This window comes from Accipiter gentilis, chromosome 18 (assembly GCF_929443795.1).
Source record: "Accipiter gentilis chromosome 18, bAccGen1.1, whole genome shotgun sequence".
Lineage (NCBI taxonomy): Eukaryota > Metazoa > Chordata > Aves > Accipitriformes > Accipitridae > Astur > Astur gentilis.
Genome location: NC_064897.1, coordinates 20,508,943 through 20,535,398, shown reverse-complemented (window position 1 = coordinate 20,535,398; position 26,456 = coordinate 20,508,943). Strand labels below are relative to the sequence as shown.

General features: G+C 40.1%; 1 protein-coding gene across 6 annotated transcripts in view; it reads left to right on the top strand.

Annotated features, from left to right (window-relative positions):
- AGK (acylglycerol kinase) overlaps positions 1-26,456 on the top strand; it is a 42,960-nt gene that overhangs the window by 9,971 nt on the left and 6,533 nt on the right. For all 6 annotated transcript variants that reach the window (XR_007508653.1, XR_007508651.1, XR_007508652.1 and 3 more), the window contains 12 exons: positions 3,714-3,793; positions 5,054-5,129; positions 6,496-6,588; positions 7,530-7,562; positions 9,540-9,634; positions 11,679-11,748; positions 12,531-12,610; positions 14,697-14,754; positions 17,102-17,249; positions 18,374-18,471; positions 20,742-20,812; positions 25,122-25,206. Coding sequence is in view for 1 of the 6 variants with exons in the window: in XM_049821553.1 (XP_049677510.1) it covers positions 3,714-3,793; positions 5,054-5,129; positions 6,496-6,588; positions 7,530-7,562; positions 9,540-9,634; positions 11,679-11,748; positions 12,531-12,610; positions 14,697-14,754; positions 17,102-17,249; positions 18,374-18,471; positions 20,742-20,812; positions 25,122-25,206 (987 nt within the window). In the remaining 5 variants the exon portion in view is untranslated. The remainder of the gene's footprint in view (positions 1-3,713; positions 3,794-5,053; positions 5,130-6,495; positions 6,589-7,529; positions 7,563-9,539; positions 9,635-11,678; positions 11,749-12,530; positions 12,611-14,696; positions 14,755-17,101; positions 17,250-18,373; positions 18,472-20,741; positions 20,813-25,121; positions 25,207-26,456) is intronic.

Sequence of the window (26,456 nt, the reverse complement as noted above, 5' to 3'; positions counted from 1 at the left end):
ACTGGGGCCTGAGAAGAATGGTGAAAATTATTTTTCTCATTAAAGAACTTTCATTGAGATTACCCTGCTTCTGTGGTGCACCTGAATAATCCCAATTTTAGCCTGCCTGCTGTTGAGGGAAAGATATTCACAGCAGCTTGATTTGGGCAATGGAACTTCAGGCTGGAATAGATGTAAGGGAGCTCAAGTCTCATGAAAGAATAAGAAAAATCTTTCCCTGCAAATACTGCTTTCATAAATCATGCTTTTAGCTTCAGAGTCAAATGCATTTCCAACTCATAGTATCAGTTATTCTTGATTTTTATGTTTTCAATATTCATTTTTACTGCATAATATCAAACTGATTGAAGTTTTTTATATCACCAAAAATAGCAGTTAATACCTCAATATTTGAAGCATGCTGACCAAATCAAAAAAATTTTTAAAAAGGCACTGATGAAATGGTATGTAAGGAGAAGTTAGAAGACCTAGGTGTATGTGCTGTCGAAAAGGTGTAACTGCTAAGGAAAGATTGGTACAAGAAGATAGTTAAGTTGTGGAAATTTTGACTTTCCTGTTTCTTAATTCCAGTCATTAAATGATGGAATCTATTCAATTATGGCTTATTCTTATAAACGAAAGTGCAAAAGCACTGTCAATAGAGCTTCCTACAATTTCAGTGGTTAAAGCCTGGGAAAACATCCTGCAGAAGACTCCTGCATTAGAAAGGAATGAACCAGAAAGCCTAGTAATCAATTCTAGCTGTAATTTCCATTCTCACTGATGTGTCAGTGCCAACTACTGCTTGAAAACACACAGCAATACAGCAGTAAGGCATTAAATGTCTGCTATGTTCTTCAGAATAACAACAGTCTATAATTGTTTGAAAAATGCTACTTGCATTTATAGTGCTCTGTAAGTACTGGGAAAAAACAGAGGCAGACTCACCCAAGAAAAAGTTTAGTCTGAGTGAAGTGGGGGGGTGTCCCTGTTATTTTTTTACGTCAGATTTTTAAGTTTTTAAGCCTCTTACGATACCAAATTGATGAGGCACCCGCCTTCGTGCCGAAGTATCCACTACAGCAGTATTTCATGCAAAGACTCCACCATGCATGTCTGAATTTAAGTATCAGTTTATGATGACAGCCTTGGGGTAGCAAATGATCATAGAAAGATTCTACAATAAAGAATCTATTTATCATATTTTAAACCTTTTACACCTCCTTCTCTGGAATAAGCCAGTGTCAGCTGACTGTGGACTTCCTTTGCAAATGTGGTCTTGCTGATTGACCTTGTTACTGAGCTCTGGGCGTGTGTTAAAGAGATCCTGTTTAGCTGGCAAACAATTCACTCCGAGAAGCAGGGACAGTTTTCTGTAAAGGAATTTAGTTTCTCTTAGTATTCATAAAGCATTATATAAAGCCTTTGTATAAAGGGTTTTTTGTAGTTGCAAAATAGTGATTGTCATCTTAGAAGTCCAGAAATGCAGTACCTGGAATTGTGCATTTGACAAGGAAGTGAAAAAAGCATTGACTTTCCTAAATTATACCTTCATGTATATATTTAATAACCATTTTTAATGTCTGGCTTTAAGTTGCCTTTCCTTATTTTGTGCTCTGAAAAAAAGGCTTCTGGAATGTTGCATTATTATTTTTTTATTTCCTGTCTTAAAAATCAGCATTTGCTTTAGAAATGCCCCTGTTTGTAACATAAATATCTAAGTATATTACATAAAGAAGTGATTATGTCATTACTCATAAATTCTTTATGAGCCTTTGTCGTGGTTTAACCCCAGCCAGCAACTAAGCAGCACACAGCTGCTCGCTCACTTCTCCCCCACCCAGTGGTATGGGGGAGAGAATTGGGGGGGAAAAAAAAGGTAAAACTCATGGGTTAAGATAAGAACAGTTTAATAGAAGAGAAAGGAAGAAAATAATAAAGATAATAGCAACAATAATAAAATTACAATAATAACAAAAGGGTTGGAATATACAAAACAAATGATGCACAATGCAATTGCTCACCACTTGTTGACCGATGCCCAGTTAGTTCCCAAGCAGTGATCCCTGCCCTGCCCCCCACCCCCCCCCGCCCCCCAACTCCCTCCAGTTTATATACTGGGCATGACGTCACCTGGTCTGGAATACCCCTTTGGCCAGTTTGGGTCAGCTGTCCTGGCTGTGTCTCCTCCCAACTCCTTGTACCCCTCCAGCCTTCTCGCTGGCTGGGCATGAGAAGCTGAAAAATCCTTGACTTGGTCTAAACACTTCTTAGCAACAACTGAAAACATCAGTGTGTTATCAACATTCTTCTCATACTGAACCCAAAACATAACACTATACCAGCTACTGGAAAGAAAATTAACTCTATCCCAACTGAAACCGGGACAGCCTTGTGCTCTTTATGAACAAAGAAATACATCACATTGTGCCCCCCAAGCAAATAATTAATTGTTTCTAACAGCTGTAACATGCTAGAGGTCCCTTATATTTGCCAGTTCCTGCCCAACAGTTGCAATAAAATAAGTTGGTCTGTTTTCTAGCTGATTTTTGAGTAAAGCTTGAGAGTTATTGATTTGTTTCCCTTTCTTTGAAGATTCCTTTACTCTCAGCAGCTTCTCTCATCCTTTTCCTTTCTTGAAGAAGAAATTTGAATGTTTTAAGCAACATAGCCAGCTGCATACTTCTTTTAGTTGGGGTTTCCTGAGCAAAGTTGGCAAGTGGAGTTAATTATAAATTCAAACAGCTAATGATCACTAAAATCTACTGTGCTTTTTGTACAGTGTCGACTTTCTTCAATATAAAAATTCCTGCTAGGAGGATTAACTTTTAAGATAAAGGGTGGGGGAGGGGGGGGGGGACGGACGGACCAGGGACAGTTGACTGTGTCTTGTGTTCAGTGCAATAGTCTTTTGTTCCTACTTTACTTCTGGGGTTTCTGGATGGTACTGCTGAATACGTTGTCATCCTTGTACTCAAAGCATTTTGGTTTGGTGTGGTAGCGAGGATGCCTTTAGGTGACCTAAAAGAGGTTTGCAGAGTGGGAAGTAACAAGCGTGGAAGCTTTGCCTTTTTGTGCCTCTTCTGTGCTGAAAAGCTATGAAAATAGGTACAAATGGCTAAAATGTACAAGAGGCTGTATGGAGTAACTCTTGAAGAATTTAAAATCAAGGCATCTATTGAGAATTGGGCTAAAAGTGGAAGAGGAATTAAGTGATTTTTATATGGAGACATTAGGAAGAAAAAATGCCTGAGAAACAGTGAACTTGCTTGTAGGTCAGGGCAGATTCTCTGGTGATTATCTTTCATATATTCAAAAAATTCAGTATAGAAAATACAAAAATGAGCAGAAGAGATACATGAAATGAAGTATGGAAGTGGAAGAAGATGCAGAAAGAAGGTGGCAGGCAGGCGTATGAGAACTACATAAGGAAGGAAAATTGAGTAACCTTGGAGTCAAGGATAGCTCCCTGGATCTCTGCCCATGGCAGAAAACCAGGGGTTGACAAAACTAAATCGTGGTGGAATTGTAAAAATGGACTTGTAACAGTGGCGTGAGCTGTTGCTAAGAGCGCAGGTCTTTGAATAGGAGACCTGTACAATGGCTGAAGATGGAAGTCATTTGAATGTCATGAGGCTTGAAAGCCCATTGACGTTTGTAGAGATGCATTATTTTGAACTGTTTCCAATGTGCTTAAAAGATAAACTGAACTCTGCTCTTTTTCTCTTACTTAGGCTTTTGGCAACCAGCTGATCCCTTCCAGTATGCCACTGAAGAAAGCAACAGTGTTCCTCAATCCAGCAGCTTGCAAAGGGTAAAATTCCTCCTTCCCTACGCTCATATGGGAGGCACTCTTTCTGTATTTTTGCTCTGCCATCCATTAGAAAGGCCAGCCAGATTTTTGAGCTCATTTTTGCCTCCCTCTGATGCCAAGCTGGTGCTATGTAACTATGCCAAATTTGATTTCACCAAAAATACTGGGATGAGAAATAGAAGTGGATGCTTGAGTTGAAAGAATGATTTCTAAACATATGTATATTTTTAATTTTTCTTTTATCCTGTGTTTTGGCCTTTGTCATTCCTTTGTATGTGGAATTCCTTCGTATTCCTTCCAAACTCTTGTATGTGATGCATTTCCATCCTCAAAAACTATAGAAATAAGAGATGACCTTGATTACTTCAAGACTTGAAGTTAGCCAGCAGTGATCTTGCTTCTGTGGGAACCTGTCCTTGAAAGGGATGTGCCCACAAACTGAGAGGCTAAATATGGGCTCAGAGCAGGACTCCTGGAAGAGGTTGGCTGCTATTTTTACATGCTTTTTAGCAGAAAAACAGTAATCTTGGATGTGATGTGTGTCTGCTTCTGCTGATCAGCTAAGCTTCATATCAGTTGCATCTTGGGGAGGGGCAGGGAGTTGTTAGTAACATGAAAGGAAGAATATATCTGACATGGAAGTGCTTGGACTTAACATGCTTTTGTTCAAAACACCCGTGACTGGAAAATGCAAAGTGTTAAGAAATTAAGTCTCTGACTTCTAGTCTCATGCTTCTACTTATTGTAAGCAATTTATAGTTAATGGCATAATTATTTTATTATGCAGTTACAGGCAGAAAATGTATCAGCCCTATAACAAAAGGTCAGATAAAATTTTGCTTCTAAACTTACTTAATAACATGTAACAGTAAATATTTTTTCTGAAAACCTAAATGGGCCTTCTTTGTGGTCTTAAAGCCTGGTGCGCTCTAAGTGATTAATTTTGTAATAAATTTCTTTCTGGAGATCTTGTTTTGTTTTGTTGGGTTTTTAAAATTATTTTTGGAGAAAGCTAGATAACCTCTTCCGCATTTATTAAAACTGCAACAAAAAACTGACATCTGAGATATGAGTCTAGAAATGTAATACATTTGAACCAAATGAAATCTCATCTTTCCTGACTGGCAGGTTGAGTGACTGATTTTGTAGAATGTATGCTCATTTTTAAGTAGATATCTTCTTGTTATTCATTTGTTTCTTTCCTTTTTAATTTTTTTAGCCACCAGACTAATGAAATAGTTTTTACTCTGTTATTTCTAGCAAAGCCAGGAACCTTTTTGAAAAGAATGCTGCTCCAATTTTGCACTTATCAGGCTTGGATGTAACTGTGGTTAAGGTAAGAACTGATAGGTTCTGCTAATATAGATACATTGTCTGCTCTGCTTTCTCATCTTGAAGAACTGAAATTAAATTCTGGATGCATTTGAAATTCTCAGTTGTCCTGTAGACATCCTGTGGGAAGAAATAAATACTGAGATATTAAGCTGGTACTTAATCTTTTTCTTTTTAATTCACAGTTAATTTACAAACTGTGTACTGAGTTTTTAATTTTCAGCTAAAGCAGTACATGTGCTTGTCTGTCTGTCTAAAGCAGCCCTTCTATAATTCATGTTTGAGAGAAAACTCTCTAAATATTTGAGTGCTGGCTAGTGGTGCGTGCCAGTCACTGTTGAAATTGCCAGTTCTGCCTGAACTTGCAGAATTCAGAAGTGAGGAACTCTGACGTGAAGTGGAACTGTTCAGATTAATTAAAAATAACCTTTTATTTTTACAATGAAAATATCTTGGTGTATACCCAAATAATTCAACATTCCCATCACGAAAGCAGAACACTGAGCTCTAAATGGTGTAAATTAGCAGAGAGTTTTCTTTGGAAAGAGAAGAACAAGTAAACATGAAGGGATTCTGATCTTTTTGCAGGTTTTTGAGGCTGTGATATGTGAATTCTTTAATAGTCACTGTGTCCTAACAGTGAAGTACTGTAATATGTATCTTTCTGTCTTGGAATCTTTTTCACAAGGTTTAGTGTTAAAATGCTATTTTATTAATGTCTTTCTCTGCACGTTGAAAATACATAGTCCCACCCTAAGAGAAAAAATTATTTTGCAAGACTTAAAACTGATGCTTTGTAGCTTCAGGCCTGACAAGTTAGCTAAACAGGACTGGGCCAGTAACTGAGGCTGATGTGTCCGTGTAAAAGACATTAATTTTGCAGAAAACTGTTTTGATGGTTTGGAACATCAGTGTACTCTTTACCGCTAAACCTGTGTCAACAGCTTGCTGTTGGGCAGTAGCCTTTTGTGTAGCTGATTCTGTGTTTCAGGAGATGCACTGGAGCACTTTGGCTGCTAAAGATGTTGGGACTTTTTCTGCAAGAGCATGATTTGCTTGTGGTTTTGTTTCAGTGTAAAACTACCTGGAAATATGATTATTGCTGCCATATTCTAGATCTACTGAATAAGATTTACTCTGATATTTCATTTAGCCTTTGTGTTGTGTTTGCTTGCACATATTGTATTAGGCAGCAGACTTGTTTTCTAAGTTGAAGAAATTTCAGTGAATGTAAGTAATATACAGTACCGTGTGCCTATATGAGAATAACTATTAAGCAAATGGCTAGATGATTCTTTTTTTTCCCCTGTAGAAGAAAAATCCTAGAAATAGTCACTTGATTTCTCATGTTTGGATTTCTGTTTCTTCAGACTGATTATGAGGGACAAGCAAAAAAGCTGCTGGAATTGATGGAAAACACGGATCTGATCATTATTGCAGGAGGAGATGGCACAGTACAAGAGGTACTGCGGGAGCTTTGTCCTGGTTTGTTGAGAACCATAGTCAGGCTGAGGGTGAGAAGATTGCGTCTGTGTAATGTAGCAACATCATAACAAGTATTACTAGAGATTTTTCCATTTTAGTATCTGTCGTTTCAGTCAATGTTATAATCTTCTGGGGACAAGAAAACTCTGCTAGTTGTTATTGTCTAAAAGTGATGATGGGAGTGGGGGCAGAAAGAGTGTGTGACGTAACTATCTTCCAGAATTTTATTCTAGAATGAGAAAATTATTTGGGGAGACATGATTCTAACTTTTTCTTTCTGTGTAATGTAGCCGTAATGGTTTAATTTTCAAAGTTCATTCCTATCTGTACTCCCCAAGAGGAATGCATGTTTTGCTAAGTGGGAATCAAATAATTTAAAAATTACGTGGGAGTGATAACAAAGCATGGTATGTATTTAATAAATGCCTATTGTCAAGATGATTAATGACAGGAGCAAACTACCAGCAGAACTGGGGGATACTCTATTTTTCAAGGAAGGCTGTATTTTATTAAAGTATTTCCTGGAATGCTAACTACTGTCCTCATAAGGCAATGGCTAAATGAAATGCAGTGACCTTAAAAGAATACATCTGAAAGTTTCTCATGGCCTTAGAATTGATTATTGCTAATTGCACACTGATCAGTGCTATTTTTGCATTACGCAGAGCATTATTCAGTGTTAAAACGTTTACGCTGGCATTGGTTGTGGTGCCAGCATACACTTATGGGCACTTGTAACCCTGCTATTTCCACCACGTTTGCACACTGAACATGCCTCCTTTCCCATGTAGCACCTTCCATAAAAGAGTAGCTGCTCCTTGAATCTTTTCCAAAGAGTAAATGTGGGTATGAATTTCATAGCTTTCTACTATAACTGAACAACAAATTCTCAGAGCTGAGCATTTCCCATGTTTTTCAGGTCATAACTGGACTTCTCCGCAGAGCAGATGAGGTGAGAAAGAGTCACTTTTAAAATTTTGTTTATTTCTTAGAGGAAGTGTCTTGTACAGCCACTATGATCTCTTGGCCTCACTGTCTTCTACAGATGTGTTGCTTACTAATCTGAAGCCAGCTTGCTGCATAATAAGTCAGCCATGCTAGTGTCCTGCAATTCTGCCCATTGTTCCTCATTCCCTTTCTCAGGGAGTGGAATAGCTCCCAAGCCATGGGTTTGGGAAGTTTCCAGTGTCAGAGCAGGGACTGTGGAGAAGCCAAATGCACAACTTTCAAAGACCCATGGACCAGCTGTGTATGCTGCTTTGTTTGGCAGAAGCACTGCGCGGAAGTACATGTTTTTCTTGTATTTGTACAGGCTTGAAACCGAATTCAGTTATGGCCATGCCACTATTGCTTTATGATTACTTTGCCATTTTTTCAAGCAGTTAATATCTACCTATGCAGATGGCTGCAGAAAGCAGGTTTTAACCTCTCAAGGTGGATCGCTCCGAATGGAAATTAGAGTGATTTTTCTTTTTAAAGAGGGAGGACAGTGTTATTGAAGAAAGGAGGGAATCATTGTTCCCAAAACCTTCTGGCAGGAGCTGGCAAAAACTCAGTTAAATGATCCAGACAAGATTATGATGATATCCTTGGCAGCTAGAATTGTATCTGTTTAGGCAGTTGCTTTGCCTGAATGTGACAAGAGAAACTCTGCAACCAAGCCAGTATTTTTAAAGGGGCACTGGCTGTATCAATTTTGAGACATCAGTTTTTAAATTTAATATTATTATAGTTGGTCCCTGAGACCTCTATAATCTAAAGATACTGGAAGAAAAGGTTTAGAGGCTTTACTGGCTAATTTTTTTTCTCTATTTTTTGCTCCCTATCTTGATGTATCTTGGGTTGATTTGCGGTAGTGTGGAAAATTCTGCATCTGGCACTGTTTCGGGTGGAATACTGCAGTGTAGTAGTGTCACTTTATGTCTTTGGCCAGGGAATTATTCTTGTCCTTCATATCACTGTCTTAGGAGTAGAGATCTGCAGTTCAGCCTCCTCACTCTGTGCTCTGCTTCCCTTTTTACTTGGGTATGTCATACCACAGTTGCCTGGATAAGAAGAGCCTATGCAAGGTACTCCATAAACGCTGTTCCTAGCAGCCAGGGGAGCAGAGCACGACCGCATGAGCTGCAAACAGCCTGTCATCTGCATGCTGTAAAACAATTCTGAAGAAAATGAGAGAAGGGTGTTTGAGAAGTGTTAAGACTTGCAGGTGACACAGAGGTAGCAAAGGAGAGCGGGTGGGCATGAAGTGAGAGGGGTTTTGCTTAGTTGGTGTAGATTTGCAGTATCATGGTGCTGCTAGCAGCAGTGCCCAGCAGGGAGAAGGTACGTTGTGATATAGGGTAGTTTACATTGATTTGCTGACACGCTTCAAGAAGCACAGTTTATTATGATGTATAGTATAATAACATGCTCCTTCAACAAGCCCTTTTGCTGAACTGTGGTACAGAAAAATAACATGGTCAATGACTTCCAAAAATTAGACCTTCTGCTGCTTCATGATTTGGATGCCAGAGGAATCAATTAATTTCCTTTCCTTAACTGAGAAAATCTCTTTTCCATGCAAGGTTACTTTATCAGAGGGGCATTTCTGCAATGGTAAATGAGATTCAGATCTTGTGATGCCACTGTCAGTATTAAGAAAGATGGCAGATTGCTGTCAGAATCCATGCATTAGTTAGGACGTGGCTGCCAACCTGCATGTAACAATGCTCTTAATGATTACAGAAAGCTCCTTTGGACCCAGTTGGCAGTGGTGGATTCACAGATTCGGATGCCATGTTCTGAGTCATTATGTATTACTGCCTCATTTAAGGAAGGGCCTGGCTGCTTAATGCCAAAGGGGTGATATCAGACGCAGCTGTGATCTCCACACAGGAAGCTTCGTTCAGCTGATGCAAATGTTAATTTACTCTCCTCGTGTGTCCAGGCTGTCTTCAGTAAGATCCCTATAGGATTCATACCTCTTGGGAAGACCTGCACTCTGAGCCACACGCTCTACCCTGAGAGCACGAACCAAGTCCAGTAAGTATTACTTGTCTCTGAAAGGGGGCTTTTTGTTTGTTTGTTTTCAAGAAGTAGTGCTTCTCAGTAGCTTGATACTTTTCTTTTTCTTCTGTGTTACATAGAAATTGGCAGTCTCTGGGCAGAGCCTGATGATTCTCTGGACTTCCCTGAGTTAATGACTTCCAAAACCAGACTAAAAATTAAAAGAAGGAGATGTATATATTATTAGAACATGAAATCATTTGCTGTGGCTAATTTCTCTGTGGTCATGTGATACTCAGGGTTTGGCATGTTTAAAAAAATATAATCAAAACTCTTAGGAGTAGTCAGAAATATAATAGCAGGGATATGACAAAATAAACCAAAAAAGCCCTCTTTCCATCTCTTCTCCAATTTAAGAATTCTAGAAACTAGTCTGCATATAACCTGGTTAGCACCTGCAGAGTAAGGCATACAAGAATATCTTTATGGGGAAGATTGGATCCCATTACTGACTTCTGTAGGGTTTCTCGTCCATCCCTGTGATGGGAGGGATGTTGGCAACTCTCCAAAACCTGAATCTGTCAGCATCCTGGATATGATCCAGTCTGGCAGTATCTGTTGCCTCCATTTCAGTTTGTTGTAAGTTTGTTTTGCCCACTTCTAAAGTATAAAGGCCAGTCAACTAATCTTTCTTTCCCCCGCACTTCATTTCTTTTCAATTTTTTCCTTCCTCTTCTCCCATACTAATGAATATATTGCTCCTTTCTCCTGAAATCTGTTCACTCTGATTCTCCCAGTAACTCATTAACATTCTTCTTTGCGGAACCCTTGCTGGTATCCATCATACATAAAACCCAGGAGCTAACTGGCATAACATCCTTCATGAAAACTACCAGAGTGCTTTGAAGCTTGGCAAGATGGACAAGGCTGTAATCAGCAGCTAAGATTAAAATAATAATTTATGTTTGGGTTCTAAAGAAGCTGTTTGAAATGAATGATCTTCTTGTCCCAAGGTAATGAACTGTGCAGGTGCGACTGCAGCATATTGGTGAAGTTGAAAGGAATTTGGTCAATAGGCTGCTTAACAACCCACACCAGTAACAGAACCTGACTTAAGTGCAGAAGTGATATTTTAAAAAGAAATATTTGGGCTTTGGTTCCTTCAGCACTATTAGATCTTACCTTCGAAGTGTAGGAACTGTAGAGGTCTTACGGAAAGGTAAGAGTTAGGAGAAAAGAAGGGCAGAGGTAAGAACAGCTTCCTTCTTTGTCTCAGTATTCCAAGCCTGATGAAGCCAAGGGCAATTTCTCCTGCTGAGTGATCTGAATATTGGGAAGCATCTGAAAACTACATTTGGTTTTCTTTGCGTTTTTTTCCTTGTCCAGCTGAGACACTGGAAATGTGCGCAATGTGGAATTTAAATTTTACCCAGCTTTGGAAACAAGGAAGGAGTTTTAATGAAATATATGCTTCAAGGTCTGAACATAGAGACTGCTTTATGAACTTGAACACTTTGGTTAGAAAATCTCTAGTGCCACGCTTTACGACTTGAAATGATAAAGTGCATTAGCAACTGTCCACAACTTAATGGAGACCAAAACCACATGAGCACTGCTGATGGGTAGATTTATGTTGATTAAAACCTTCAAAACAAATTAACATACTAAGGCAATTGAGTCCCAGACACATGATTTGAGACCAGTGTCATGACCATCCCCTTCCCTCCCAGGTTGTTACACTTGGCACCAATAAAATAAAACCATGATTTGGGTCCATAGTGGGTTAAGAATCCAAAACAGCAGCAAGTAACAGAGTTGGCGTGTGATCTGCCAGATTAGCTGAAGAAGGAGTAATCTCTGAAAAGCTTAGGCTGAGAACTTCCTCTTGCTCTTCAGGTGTTTTGCTGTTTGTTAGGACACAGACTTTGTCAGAGTTCTTTCCCTAAGGTTGTTGTTTGCTGCAAAAAAGCCACACCTGGACTCATAGTGGGATTTGCTGAAAAAAAGTGTAATTTTATATCTTGCTTGTTTCCTTTCTTCCTGGTTGTTTTCCTTTGTTTCTTTCCTGTTTGTTTTGCAGACATATTACTAATGCTACACTGGCCATTTTGAAGGGAGAGACAGTTCCACTTGATGTCTTGCAGATCAAGGTAAAAGTATCTGCTTATTTGGCACCCAACATTTCTAAAACTTTACTATTCTCATGTTGTTCTGTTTACATGGACTGCTTTTTCTCTGTGTAATGCTGTCGTGAATTTTGGTTTGTGGTATCAGCAGTTCTGGTGGCAGTCGTTTCTCCACTGTATGCTGTGACATCAGATAGTCTAAACTGGAGAAAACACAAGAATGCATGAACATCTTTTTTTGAGGCTCAGAGAATATTGATGAATATAAAACTTACTAACACCGATATTTCTGTAGAAATGGTGAGAGAGAACAATAGCTGTCTGAGCTGATTTAATGCATTCATATGTATTGTGCAGTTAATAGCTTTCTTTCACAAACTGAAAAATGTGAAATGGGAAAACCTTTGACTATGCCCTATATGGTTTTTGAATATTATTTTTCTGTTATGTTGTAGAATGGACATTTCTGCAGCGAGAACTTAGTGTCACTGTGCAGAGCTCCTTGCTTTTGGCTGACAATATCCACAAAATGAAATGGCTATTGCTGGGTGTGCAGTCAAACTCAATCAACCTCTTCAAAACTTCACCTCTTACACTCCTCTCTGGGAGCAGATGGAATGTGTAATGCTTAAATTCTGCTTAGTTTTATTGCTGTTAGCTATTTATCATACCTCTTATGTGAAATTTCACTTCTGGGATTGATCAGAAATCTGTTTCTATAGAAATGGTATTTTTCTGGCTGCAAAAAACAAAGTTGGAAACAAGATAAGAGAAAGCAATTTCACAATGTTTGTTTTTCTTTACAGGGAGCAAAAGAACAGCCTGTGTTTGCAGTGACTGGTTTAAGATGGGGATCTTACAGAGATGCAGGAGTTAAAGTTAGCAAGTAAGAAAATACTGGTTTTTGAAACTACCTTTTTTAGCATCTGTTGCCTAAAAGGACATACCCCCCTCTTATAAAGAAGTCTGTTTTGAGTGTAGGCATTTGACAGGCAGAGTCACCCGCTCTTGTTAGGTCTCGCGTTACACACATGGCAGTATACGACATTTCAGCATTTTTGTCATTTGAAATAAACACTTACTTGGTGCTGACCGGTTCTTTTGAGTATTTACTTTCTGCTTGCCTTGTGGTGCCCACTTCTGGGACTTTATTCACATTGTATCAGTGGGAAAAGCTCTCCCTTGAGTAAAGTCTAAGTAAGTAATTGGCCATTGTTTTTCATCAGCTGCCAATGAAAAGACGCACGCAGACTCTGTAACTCAATTCCAACAAGGGACATCAGGTGCAGTAGAAATGCCCTTCAGTTCCTGCCAGAAATGGCATGGACTGTGCTGTCTGACTGTTTTCTGAATGCTAAACTAAAAATTGTTGGGCTTTCTGCAAATGGACATTTAATATGCCACTGTCTGTGTATCAAATGACTAGCACTATCTCGTGAAGGAGCAGCAGGGCCAAAGCAGTTCACTTCCCAAACTGCTATGGAGGAATTGCAGCACATGTCTCTGCTGCACAGGTATAAGGAAATACCATGCGTTTTGTGAATGAGCTGTCTTTGTCAGCAAAAGGTAGCAGAGCACTGGAGTCTGTCTGGCAAATATTTGAGATATTTGAGTAGGTTTGAGAGGTGATGTGGGAGATGCAGTAAATGGTGAGGGTGTTTGTCCGTGGGAAGCAAGGGACATTCTTGGTAGCTTGTGTAGGTGCTGATTTGGCTATGCTGCAGGCTATCCTGCTAATTGCAGCCCCAAGATTAAGGAAGTACACTTCTATTTCCTCTGCACTCTTGCTAGGCTTCCTGCCCATACTCTGTTTTTTGCCTAGTGTCAGCCTTCACATCTTTTCCTGCAGCAGTTCCCTTTCGTAAGAGTCTTTTGGACTCAGTGCTGGAGGATGACAGCACCTTTTGTATGTGGGGGAGCCTGAACATCCTCAAACCTCATTCTCTTCCATGAATGTTTTCAAATGCACGGAAAACGTGCCCAGCTGGGAAAGCACTTCAGCCACAAATGAATGTGTGCTTAGAGTGTGCCTGGGACAAGAACCATGTGTGCTTGTCCTGGTTTTATACTTCTCCACCTGCTTTTGGTCCCCATGAGAGATGGGTTATTGGGCTAAATAAACATTTGGTGTATTCCAGTACAACTGATCTTATACTGAAAACAAGGTACCTACTACAAAGGGAGTTAAGCCATAAGCCACAGTTCCAGAAATTTGTCTGACTATGCCTCTGCTAAGCACTGTCCTGGTGGAGACAATGTGCTGTTTTATGTTTTCGAGGTTTTATTATTTTACAGACAATTTAATGGTTTGATGGGAGTGGTGTGACAGTTGCACGCCTTAGTAGTTAATGATATACTTAGATTTGCAGTACTCTTGAGCTGATGGTATTTAATGTGCTTTGTTGACCTTCTTTGGTGGAAGACAGTGATCAAAATGTGCACGAAGCCTGCTTAAATATAGTCACATCTTTAGATTCTATACAATGCTCTATGGCTGGCAGGATTTTTATTTTGTAAAATATTGATTTTGATCTGAGCATCCTTTGGGGCAAATGAATGTTTGCTGGCTCTGTTCTTTTGTCACTGAAGCTGTTGATTTTGATTTGTTTCCTCCAACATCATTCTTTATTGCATATTGTGGAGATGCATCCCATCAGCTGTTAGACCACAGACCTGTAGATCATTCCTAGTTGTGTCACATAACTAGGTAAAATTCTGCTACTGAGATGTTGTGCTGCCTGTAGTGAAGTTTGTGTACTGCATTTTGGTGACCTGTAACTCAGGAAAGGGATGTCACTGCTAAGCTGCTGGTGGTGTGTGGAAACTGATAGTATCACACAGCTGAAGTTTGTAGGGGAGCACTAACTCCAGTGGCAAACAAGTCAGTGTGCTCTGACTTCATGGAAGATTTCTCCCTTTCCCAGTATTGACCCCTGGATATCTTAGAAGTTCTATTTGTGTTCTTTTTTCAGGTACTGGTACCTTGGGCCTCTGAAAACCAAAGCAGCTCACTTTTTCAGTACTTTTAAGGTAAAGAGTATTTCTGAGGAAAGTGTTCTTATAGTTGGGAAATTAAAAATGTTTATATAAATTTTCTGCAAGCTTTTGTGAAAGATTCTGGTAACAATATAAAATGGGAGTGACACTTGACTTGTTAAAAAAAACTACCAATTGATAGACTTAACTTCTGAAGAAGGAAGGGCAGGAGGAGTGCTTAAAAAATACAATTTCTTTACTGAGGATCTGTTACTGCAAGATCACCAGGGGGAGCCAGTAACCACCTTTGAAACTGGAGAGCGGTAGTGGTGTTGATAAAGTGCTCTGTCACCTTTTCTCAACAGTCTCTCTTATGGTAACATTTCATTCTGATTTATTAGTCTGGCAGAAGTGTCTATAATTAGACTGCTTGTGCACGTTGATAATCAGGCTTCCATGTGTAGTAAAATGAACCTGAAGATTAATAGCTTATATCTCACCTTAAACTTCTCTGTTGCTTAAAGTTGATCCTGGAAAGATTAAAATTTGACCTGCATGAAAGGTGACGCATTTTCATTCACATGCTTTTCCTGTTCTCTGAACATAGAAGGAACCTCATGAAAGGCTGTGGAAATACCCAGGAGCTGGTACAATAGATCAGATTGTGCAGTCCAGCCATGCTGTCTGCGATTGTGCCAATGCTTCCTTTATAGGAAGCTCCTGTAAAGGGGTGTTAAATTGTAAAGCATCCATGACAGATTTTTATTTTTTTTTCTCCCCTCTCATCCCCATGAAATTTGAGATGATGATTCTGTGTGCTGGCATTCTAGGTAGAAACCTATTCTTCACTTTTCCCCAGCCACTTTCTCAATTTTGTTGAGTCCTTAGCCTCTGTTAGTGGTAGTGATAGTGGATTTCACTGGTGAGCTATTCATTGTATGTTAAAAAGATCTGTTTAACCTGCTGAAGGTTAAAGAGAAGTGCCCACTTTTTCTGCTAGTAAGATAGAAAAGTTTATACCTGATCTCACCTAATTGTGGTATTTATTGCTTTATGTGCCTCTTATGTTATCATTTTGTTAATTTCTATAAGAAATGGCTCCAGCCTGTTGAGCTTAATATCTTCCTGGCTTGTCTTTGCTGTTGCACACTTCATCTTTTCTGGTTTTGCTGTAGCTGTCCTTTGAAACAGGGTGACCTGTACCTGAAAACAGTGTAAGGGGAAAGAGCTCACCTCTGCTGTTTGTAGGGGCATTGTTATGACTGTTACCATCTCTTCTAAAATATACTGGCTTAAATTATCACAGCATTGCTGCTTTTCTCTATAATCATTAATACTTACTGTTTGTGTATTGCCCTGCTGATACAACCTCTGTTTGTCCTGTTTATTATGCAAGTATGATAGTGGAGTCTTTCCTTGCTCTCAGAGGTGGGAGGTGAATTAGCTTAACAACCTGTGCTATATGATCCAAAACTACTTCTAAAGTTTTGTGCATAGAAAAATAATTGTATTGAGTACATGTGGGCTCTTGGCTGGGTTGTTTTAGTATATATATTTAAAAAACAGTCATGTTATTCCCTCCATAAGTCCTACATTTTAAGCATTTCAGAAATTATTTTTAAAGCAAAATGAGAGGAAATAAACTTTGTCAGCATCTGGAAGTATTTCAGAGCTAAGGCTCCTCTGTATTCCATCAATTTCTGGCACTGGAATCTGAAATACCACCAAGAATAATGTGTTGCTTCTTTTTTTTCCTTTTCTTTTTTTTTTCCCCTCAGATGTTTTATAAAGCTCACCTGACTTGCCTTAAGACCTGTTGTATTGCTGTTTATAAGCACCTGACTATAAGATCAGATCTTGATTGTTTGAGTTGTTGGAGAACAAAGGCCTGCTAGGTTTTAGTGCCCCTTGGCTGCACACAGCACTGTAGTCTTTGTCTGTTTGCACTAGACCCAGCTGTGTGGTTGCTCTTTGAGGTTGCCTTTGTGCCATGCAGAAACCAATTGTGCTTTCAGACATTGATGTTGACCTTGCCAGTTTTGGTTGTTCACTCCAGCCAGAAGCAGCTGTGTCACCCTGCCATGCATCAGCAGCAAAGAAAACATCCCTTTACCCTCTGCTTATAGAGGGGAAAATACCTCACTTTTATGTGGGAAGGAGTAGATTAGTAGACTTGGGAAGTGTGGGTAATCTTTTTCAAGCTGCAAAAATGTCATCTCACATATGAATCTGCAGGCTGGAGAGCCATAAAGTAGGCTGAGGCACTGGTGGGATCTGGGTAGCTCTGCAGGAGTACTTGGGAGCACAGAATAAATAGACTAAAGGATTAAACAGAATAAACAGGTAGGTGCTAAACAAGAGGCCCTTTATCTTCTGTCTTTTCTTTCCATGTAAATCCAAGGAATGGCCTCAGAAACGTCAAGCTGCTCTCATGTATCTGGGTCCAACTGAGAGACCTCCAGAAGAGCCAGAGGAGAAACCGTCCAGACCTCCTTTGTATGTGAGGCTTTACAGACGACTTCGCTTGTACTGGTCATCTCCTCCAAAAGGTGAGGTGTGTGTATTTTGGCATAAACTCACAGGCAAGTTTTACTCTTTTAATAGATTGGGGGGGGGGGGGGGGAGTGTCTGCTTTACTTTTCTGCTCTCTCATTTTTATATTATTATTATTATTTATTTATTATGTATTAAAACTATGACTTTGTCAAGATACTTACAGTGGTATCTGCCAGAAATGGAACAGAGTAGTCCTGCCAGTGCTTGTGGTCTCATGAACAAAAGTGCATTTTGTAAAGAACCCAGGGCATTCCCTGGGCTCACAGTTACTTGCCATTGCTATGGAAGCCACCATAGGTGATACTTGGCACTTATGGGTGAGCTTCTTGAAGTCTTCCTCCTGTAGAATGGCTTCTTAGTGAGCTGGCGAGAGAGGAGCAGCCCTTGTTTTCCGGGGTGGGGGGAGTTACTGACACAGAGCAACAAGTGTTACTTAAAATAGAACAATGAAACTTGGGCCATGCAGAAGCCTGAAGTTTCTCTTAGTACATTAAGTTTCTGTAACATAAATTTTCTTCTGTGTGCTCTGTGAGCCTCTCTTGGGTTGGGGTGTTAGCTATAGAGTTCATGTGGCAGACTGCAGAAGGAAGGGGAGCGCGTATTTTGCGCAGGCTGGCGTGATGGAAAGTCCTTCTCATTCCTTCTTGGCTAGCAGAGGTGATTCAGACAGAAGCATGTACTAAGTGACCTGTATATGAGAACTGAACCATGAAGTTTCCTTCTTTAGAGAAGACGTGTTACCACAGCATCCTGAACATTGAATTCCTGGTTTTTTTGGTAGCAGTGCTTCATGTGTTTTCTAAATGTTCCCGTAATACTAGCCCAAGAGATCAGTTAATCCCTGGGCATAAGGACTCATAGGGCTGCCATATAATATGCTTGATAGTCTTTCCTGCTACTGTGTGAATGCTGGTGGTATTTTTTTTTCTTTCCTTTAGTACTCTCAAGCTCTCTTTTCCTTTTTTAAGATTTTGAAGTTCAAAGAAACAAAGCTAGTGGTCACAATGGGTCAGAGTGATTTTTGTGGCTGGCATCGATGTTCACGCTTCGTAGCAGTGAAATGATGGTCTGTGTAATTAGATTCCACTTAATGATACCTTCTCTTCTTGATTTGCAGAAATCCCCCAGGATGTAACCCCAGAGGACTGGGAAGAACTGAAGCTATCCACCATTGAGCTTTCCATTGCAACTCGGAACAGGCAGCTTGATCTGACAGTAAGACCACAGTATAACTGCATTCTAAATGCTGCCTGCCCACACAGTTCTCTTTTCTTGCTAAACTCCCATTTTTGTGTCTATATGAGTAAAACACACTACCCTATGCAGGGAGGGGCCCATGACTGAATCCAGGAATGGGCAAGTTTCAAAGCTAGTGTAAAAGCACTGGAGACCCATGTAAAACTGGGATGCAGTGGGATCAGGAAGAATTTGTACAATGAGAAGGTTTCACTAGCCAAACAGAAGCTTTAGGATTGCCCAGGAGAAAACAAAGCATCAAAATAGGTACTACTTTCCTTCTTGACCCATGGGAGAATGATTCTGTTTTTTCAGCTGGTGCTTGAAGGAGCTGAGCCTGAATGTCTGCCTGGAATTGTGGCTTTTTCTCTCTCTTTTGGCTTGCAGAGCAAAATGTTAAAAAGAACTGGGACTAGAGAAAGGGCAGAGGCTACACTGAGTTGAAGGACAGGAAATGCAGGTGGTTGTGGAAGAGTAGAACCAAGGGAGCAAGGGAACTGTTCCTGTCATAACCTTCTCAGCATGCTCATGCTGTTCATTCAGTGTTTTAAAACCTGTCTTTGGCTTATGTGTGTATTTTGGTGCAATTTTATTGCTGTGAAAGCTATTTGGATAGATGTCAGTCTTTAATTTTACTGGAAAATGCTAACACAGTGATCCTGTACTGGTGAGCTGCTCTTCATTTTTTCCTCATGGCTGCAGGAAACCACTGCCACTACACCCAGATTAACAGGAGGTGTTGAACTTACTGTAGTGTGTTTCCTGCTCAGAATTCAGGGTCTTTAAGAACCTGAAAATTTGTGTTATATTGATAAGTTATCTCTGTAGGATCAGACAAAAAAAACCAAACAGGCAAACTGAGTCTTAAAGTTTCCTTCTGTTTTCTCCTTAGAATGTGCCACGTAAATTTTAGTTTCTTCTTCATCACTGGCTTATGATTTGGACCACGAGTGTCCTAGTAATGGCAGAAGCTACAGAGGCTAATATTTGGGTATTTCTTTTTTCAGTGGTTTCTAGATGGCACTTGAACAGAACAGTTTTGGTCGCTGAACTGGATTGGAGTCAGTGACGTAAAGTAAAAACAGACCTAACAAGAACTGAAAAAGTATCTTATTGCCACAGACCAGCCCTTACATCCTTTGGTATTTAGTTGGATTTGTTTTTTTTTTTTTCTCCTTTATGCCTTCAAGATGCACTTTAATACTGGTATTGAACAACGAGGTGATGTGGGGTTCTCAGGTCTTTTGCATAGCTTAGAGAAATGGACAAGTGTATGTTAAGGCAGTCATACTTTTCTGTTTCTAGGGCTGGAAGTATCTTGATACTGCATCTTGGTTTTTTCTACAGATGTGGACCCCTTGTAACTGCTTTTAACTCCTGCTCTTGAAGCCATTGTCCCTGTAGCTATCAAAGCTGAACAACAGCTCTCTTGAATCCATACCAGGGCGTATCTGCTGAGTATTGTCAGCCACTCCTGTCTTTCTGTCTCACCTCAGATTCATGCCTAGGCTGCCTTGTTGAAGAGAAGCTGATAAAGCCATACAGGTGCAGCTGAGACAGTGCCAAGCCTACCTCTGCAGATACAGCAAAGAAATAAAATGAGTTGTACTAATAGATGCATTTATTTTTACTTCTGTCATTTTGATTGCATCTGCACTAGGACTTTTGCCAGGACAGAAGTGTTAAAATAAATAAATAAAAAATGAATTGCATCTTAATCAAAGTTGCTTTCCCGGCAAAACCTTTAATATATACTTCGTTTAAGGGCAGGCTGTAAATAGAAACGAAGCTACGTAAGGAGTTTAAAGGAATGATATCAAGAACATTTTGACTTCCAATTTGTATTGTTTAAAATTCTCTTACTGTAGTGTTTAGGGGCCAAATGTTGCATCATTTTACTATTGCTTAAATTCATGAAAGACCCATTGATTAGAAATCTTTGTGAACAGATGTAAACCCAAGTGATCTGTTATTACTGTCTTTAGTGTGTGAAATGTAGCAAGAAGCCAAACATGTGAATCATTATTTCACTTCTTGTGGTATTTATTGTTGAATAGTCATCAATGAGAAATTACACTCTCTAATTTATAATCCAAATCTCAAGTTGAGGGGGGAAAAAAGCATGAAATGCATCTTCTGCCTCCTTTTGTGGGACAAAAGACTGGGCATTTTGTGAACATAATGGCAGTATCATGGGTGTGGCATTTTGAAATGTTAACTGCTTGATTTCTGAATCTTTTTTTGCATAGCGCACTGAAGACTTCATGGATATTTGCATTGAAGCAGATACAGTCAGCAAAGGACAGTTTGTAAACAGAGGGTGAGTATGGGAAGGCTGCAAAAAGATGACAGAATCTCTGTGAGTCGGAACACCAATTCTGAGAAGTGTGCTGTTTTTCTCTGATCTTGTGCTACAAAATTCAGAAGCAGAGGACTGCAAAGGACACCAGTCAGTATGCTTCATGAGGATTACGGATTTTGTTTTTTAAAATTATTACTAGTTTTCTCTTTCTGGAAACAAGACGGAGCAGTCTACCTGGAGTTCTTTCCAGCTTCTGAGTTTGTTATAACTTTCATCTTTTTTCCCCATTGCTATTGATCGGTGTTACTTGGGTAATACTGTCATAATTGAGTTTTATAGACAGCCATATAGACTTATCCCCAGAATGTTTTAGCCCTAGCTGCTCAGTGGATTGAGAGGCGGGTCACAGAGCTGATACATTTGCACTAGTGGTACCTGGAATTTTTGAACTCTGATTAGACAGACCCTACTTCTAAGTAAAGACCTCCCTTGACTCAACTCAATAACTCTTGTAAGAAATTAGGTTTGAGCTAGAAGGACTTTTTGAAGATATGAATTTAAACGGGGACTTTAAGCAAATGTGTCGGTGCTGCTTGCATGTGGAGTAAAAAGGCTGCAGGTATGAAGCAGCAACATGTAGAGAAAAAGTGAACGTGTATTGCTTCCTTTGTAGTCCGCTTGTTCCTTCTGATCTCTCACCAGACAAATCTGAGCTGCTTTTTCCAGCTCCTCCATACAGTCTCACTAGCAAATGCATTGCCTCTTCAGTGCAGTTTTTACCAGCAACAGATTTGCCTACTGAATCTGAATGCTGTTCTGCATGTTACCTTATTTGTCAATACTGTTTTCTAATCTTAGAGCTCCCTCTAGTGAAATCAATGGGAAGATTTCAACACAGTTTTACCTGCTTGTCATTACACTAATAATTCCTGCATGTATGTCTTGTTTATGATACTAATAGCAGCAGCAGGCCCCTTATTTGAGCATCCCACCAGCCTCAGCGGGTATAGGATCTTCTGATCTATGCATATGTGGTAGGTCAGGTTACCCCCTGCAACTGCTTTTAAATTGCATGAGCCATGTGGACCATAAGTTGCTTGGGACTGAAATCTGCTTTGAAGGCTACAGAAGGAAAGGAAGAGGAGATTTTCCCGTTAGCAGCAAGACAAATCTGGCCTCTTAAAGGAGGGAGGCAAAGGAGATGCTATACTGTGTTCTTAGCCACTTTGCTAGCAGAAAAAATGTGGATTAATTTGTGTGATTTAAGGAGAGGCTATTCGAGTGTACACCCACTGTAAAGAATGTCTCCCGTGTGGACTGTGGACATGCTTCACACAGTAGTATGTCTCATTTTCTGACTGCAATTACACTGTCATGCAGAAAAAGCCTCTGATGAGAGTTAACATGCCCTGCTGGCTAGAGCTAATTAGAGGCAGTACCAAAAGCTTTGAGCTGCTACTCAAGCAAAGTTCAAAGAAACAAACTCTTTTGATTAAATAGTGCCCAAAAGTCTGTAGGTAACAAAGAAAGAGAAAGAGGGGTGTATGGGGTGGGGGAGCAGCAGGAAGGACTTGTTAGTCCTACAGAGAGGAGTTGGAACAGAAAAAACGTGCCCTGTTTTTGCAAGGCAAAATCGGCGTCTTCGGAGAAGCTCTCCACCGCACAATGCCCTTTGGCAGCTAGGTTTGAATCAAGCCAGTTATTAGGGGCTCCCCATTGCCTAGCACCAACAGGGTTTATCTTTGGAAATGCGTGAAGAATCTCTTTCGATTTTCTTCTTTTTTAATGTGTAGTTTTAAACTGCACTGGAATTTGGCAGGTTGAAAAGGTTTTTAAGGAAAATACCTTATCAGTGCAGATATCAAGGGGTTGGTTTGGTTTTTTTATATTGAAGAGGGTACTGACACAAGCTGATCAGAACTGATGGATCACAAAGGAAACCACACATCCAGTGGGAAACTACCATGCAGGCTCCGGCAGTGTGTGGTAGGGAGTACATCAGAGTGCTGGTCAGCAACTGCTGTTGGAATTCAAAGGAAGGAGTAGGTCATCCCAGGTGTATAAAAGTGCCCTGCGGCTGTGGATCAGAATTCTGTGAACAAGAACATCTGCAGCAGGGGTAGAGCTGATGTTTAAGATAGTGTGGGGGTAGAACAGGGGCTTACACGCTAGTGCTTACTAAGTGCTGGAGGGAAAGAGAGAGGGGATGGAAAATGTAGCACTGGTAATGCACATCCTGGTAGCCAGCTTAGATTCTGTATATGAAAGCATGGAGAGCTGTCACTCCAGGGCACAAATACAGCTACCAGCTACGGTGCAGAAGACTGTTTTTTTTGGTTAGAGAGTCTTACTCTGAATCATTCAACATTGGCCGCTTCTGGAGATGAAAACTAGGTCAAAATTGTGTGGGTTATCTGCAGAAGGTGGTATGGTTCTTTCTCTGCTTGTATTTTTGTGATTCAGCATATGGAGTGGGATAAAACAATCCATTGAAACTGTTGCTGTTAGGCTTTGGTCTTGCTTCTGTTTCACTTTACTGTCTTGCCTTGAGTAAGGAGTGGAATCAAATGGAAGTGATTTCTGATCCTTTTATACTGGGTCACTGGAGAGACAATCACTGCAAGTGGAGTTGTGTCTGTTTGCCTCTACCATTCTCCTTTGACTGATCTTTAGTTCCATGTCTTGTCTCTTTTGAGCTTACCTTGACCCCATAATTGCATCTATATAAAGCCTTATTTTCCTTCACGGACCAAAAAAATCTACTTGCTTACCAGAGTGCAATATCTAGGACCTTGTATGTTAAACTTCAAGCAGGTTAAACTTTAAGCAGGGAATCTTGCTGCTTGTTTGTACAGCACTGTATAAACTGACAGTATTGTGTGCCATCAATGATTTATAATTTATATTGCCGGGAGGATGTTTAATTCCCTCACATTCACTCATTAATCTTTTAGTATATACATATTTGATTAAAACCAAACTTTCCACAGTTAATATTGCTTCCATCCTTTCTGCCCTTTCCTTTAGTATCTTAGCTTTTCTTCCTTTGTCTTTGATTATCATCTCCTGTTTCAACCCTCTCTTCTTGTGTTCTTTCTCTGGGATTTCCTGTGATTTTAAGAGGCGCTTGCATTCCTCAGGGCATAGAAGGCTTGGTGTATAGGGAGTTTCTGACATGTTTTTGTGACATCTTTTCCTGGGAAATATTTAAATACAGTCTTCTTTCATATCAGTCTACAGAATAGACAGAAAAGTTGGGGACAGCTGGCAATGCCTGTTGGAGTAATATCTGTGATAATTCTGCCATGCTTGAGAGCTGTGATACATTAACACTGTAATTCTCTGCTATCCCCTTCGCTATTTGTGTGTTGCTGTCTGTCTGGAGAGGGCCCCAAACTGAGGGGTTACTGCCTGGGGTGTGGTTTACCCTTTGTCAGCCAAAAGATTATATGTGTTGTCAGTCAGGAGGCCAGAGTTAGGTCAGTGTACCCGAGCTTGTGCTTACTCTGCAGCAGCACATGTTGGGAAAAGGAATCGCAACGCACTATTCTTTAACCGTTGATCCAGTGACAGGACAGCAACCTAAGTCTTGAAAAAGACCACATGCCACTTGTATTACCAGCTTTCTAACACAGGCAACTGCCTTCTATGTGCTCCCATTTGACATCCACAGAAGTAGGGAAGTAGCACTTCTGTAAGTACACTATGTAAATAAGAATCTCACAGGCACCAGAAAAGAAAGAGTAACTGACAAAAATGGATATATTATTTGGAATGGATAAAATTATGATCTGGGGGTTTCTTCACAAGAGTAATATAAAAGCAGCTGGTAAGAAACATTATGCTGACGGGTGTTGATGTGAGAAGAGGAGGGGGTTGGTTTGGTTTTTAGATGGTAATTTGGTAATTTTTGTGGTTCAATATAACTATAATTATATCAGGTTTTTTTGGCTTAGAGTTGTTTATGTTGCTGGTAAGTTATGTGGGTGCATGGGATTGTACACTTCAGCATGTAAGTGAGGAGCCCAAAACTGTGCTATATGTTCAAATATACAAAACTGTATGTTCAAATATATTCAGTGAGCCTCAGAGTGGAAGCTGGTTGGAGGCTGTCAGTGCATACTGATATGTATTGACTGTAGCAGAACAGGAAATGTCGCTATTTTACTTTCTCAGAGTTAAACCCACAAATATTTGTATATATACATAACCTCTAATTTTACCAAATACATAGTGATTTACCAACCCACAATGACATGTCATCCCTAAAGATGGCTGTTTCCGAGAGAAACATCTCCTTACCTTACCTCTCTTTTGGTTTGAATAGAAGTCAGAAGATGCGTGATCCACATATGTGCCCTGAAGGGAGTCAGTACATCCAAGCCAGCAGATGCATCTTGCAACTTCCAGAGGTGAGAAGCTGAGGGAGCTGGAAAACTCTGTCACGTTATTTCCTCATACCAGTTGATGCTGCACATTAAGAAATCCCTACTCCAAATCTGGGAGGTTGATTACGCTGCCAGTGAGACACTCAGTTCCTCGGTGCAGCAACTGAGTCCCTGGCCGAGAGACACATACCGGAATTTCCCAAGTGGCCTGTAAACCAGAGGGGGAGCTTCATTCTGCCAGTAAATAGCAGCAGACCTTTTATGAAGACAGTGGTGGTGGTTGTAAAGGGTCTCTTACTCAGGTGTATTGCATATGCACACCTTCTCCTTGGTATTGAAGACGTGTACATTTTACCCTAGAATGGGTTGTGCTGTAGAGAAGAAGATAAATGTTAGAAGCTTTATGGAGACCAAGGAGGGTGAGACAAGGCAATGGGGCTCAGATCACTATAGGGAAGTGTCTCAAAACTTAGAATAGATGAGGCTGAAAAAGAAGCCAAAACTGTGTCCACCTATGTAATTTAGATTAGTCTTTTGTTGCCTCTTAGAAGAAGATGCTGTTATTGCGGCCTTGGGGAGGACAGTTTCTTGTTTTTATAAGGATGTGAAATCAGTCTCATAGATAATTTCTATCTTCAAGTGATCTATCATTCAGCAAAATAATTCCATATTAAGGGAGAACAGAATGTGCCAAAAGGTGAAAAAATCTGAATTACGATGTCATGATTAGCCAGCATCCTAATACTTGCATCAACCTCATATCATGGCAATTTTGTGATTCTGAAAGAATACTCTGGAGTGCTGGGCTAAGTACAGCTGAGCCATAAGTAAAGGTTGTGGTATAAAATGAGCTGTTCATACTGCAGCTGCTGCTAAGATCTTCAGAGTATGCGTGCATGGCACAAAGCAGTGCTGTTGGACTTCATGACCTAGCTCTGATGAAGGAACTGGAGGCAGCTTGGATGAGTCTCACCAGCTTTGCAGAGAAGCAGGATATGTTGATCCATGTGGACTGCTGTACCTCTGACTTTCAGAACCTATGCCATTTTCTCTAATCTGTGCTGTTCTGGTGTACGAGTTCACTTGGAGCTAGTTTGCGTATCCATGTAACATAGACCTACGTTGAGTCAAGCACATGCAAAGCAGTCACCAAATTTGTTTAAGTAAAGTCAACCTGCCATTTTGATGAATGTTTTTAATCATTGGTGACTTTATCAGCATTAAAAAAAACACTTCTACTGCTGAGTAATTACTGACACATGAATTACTTTGCA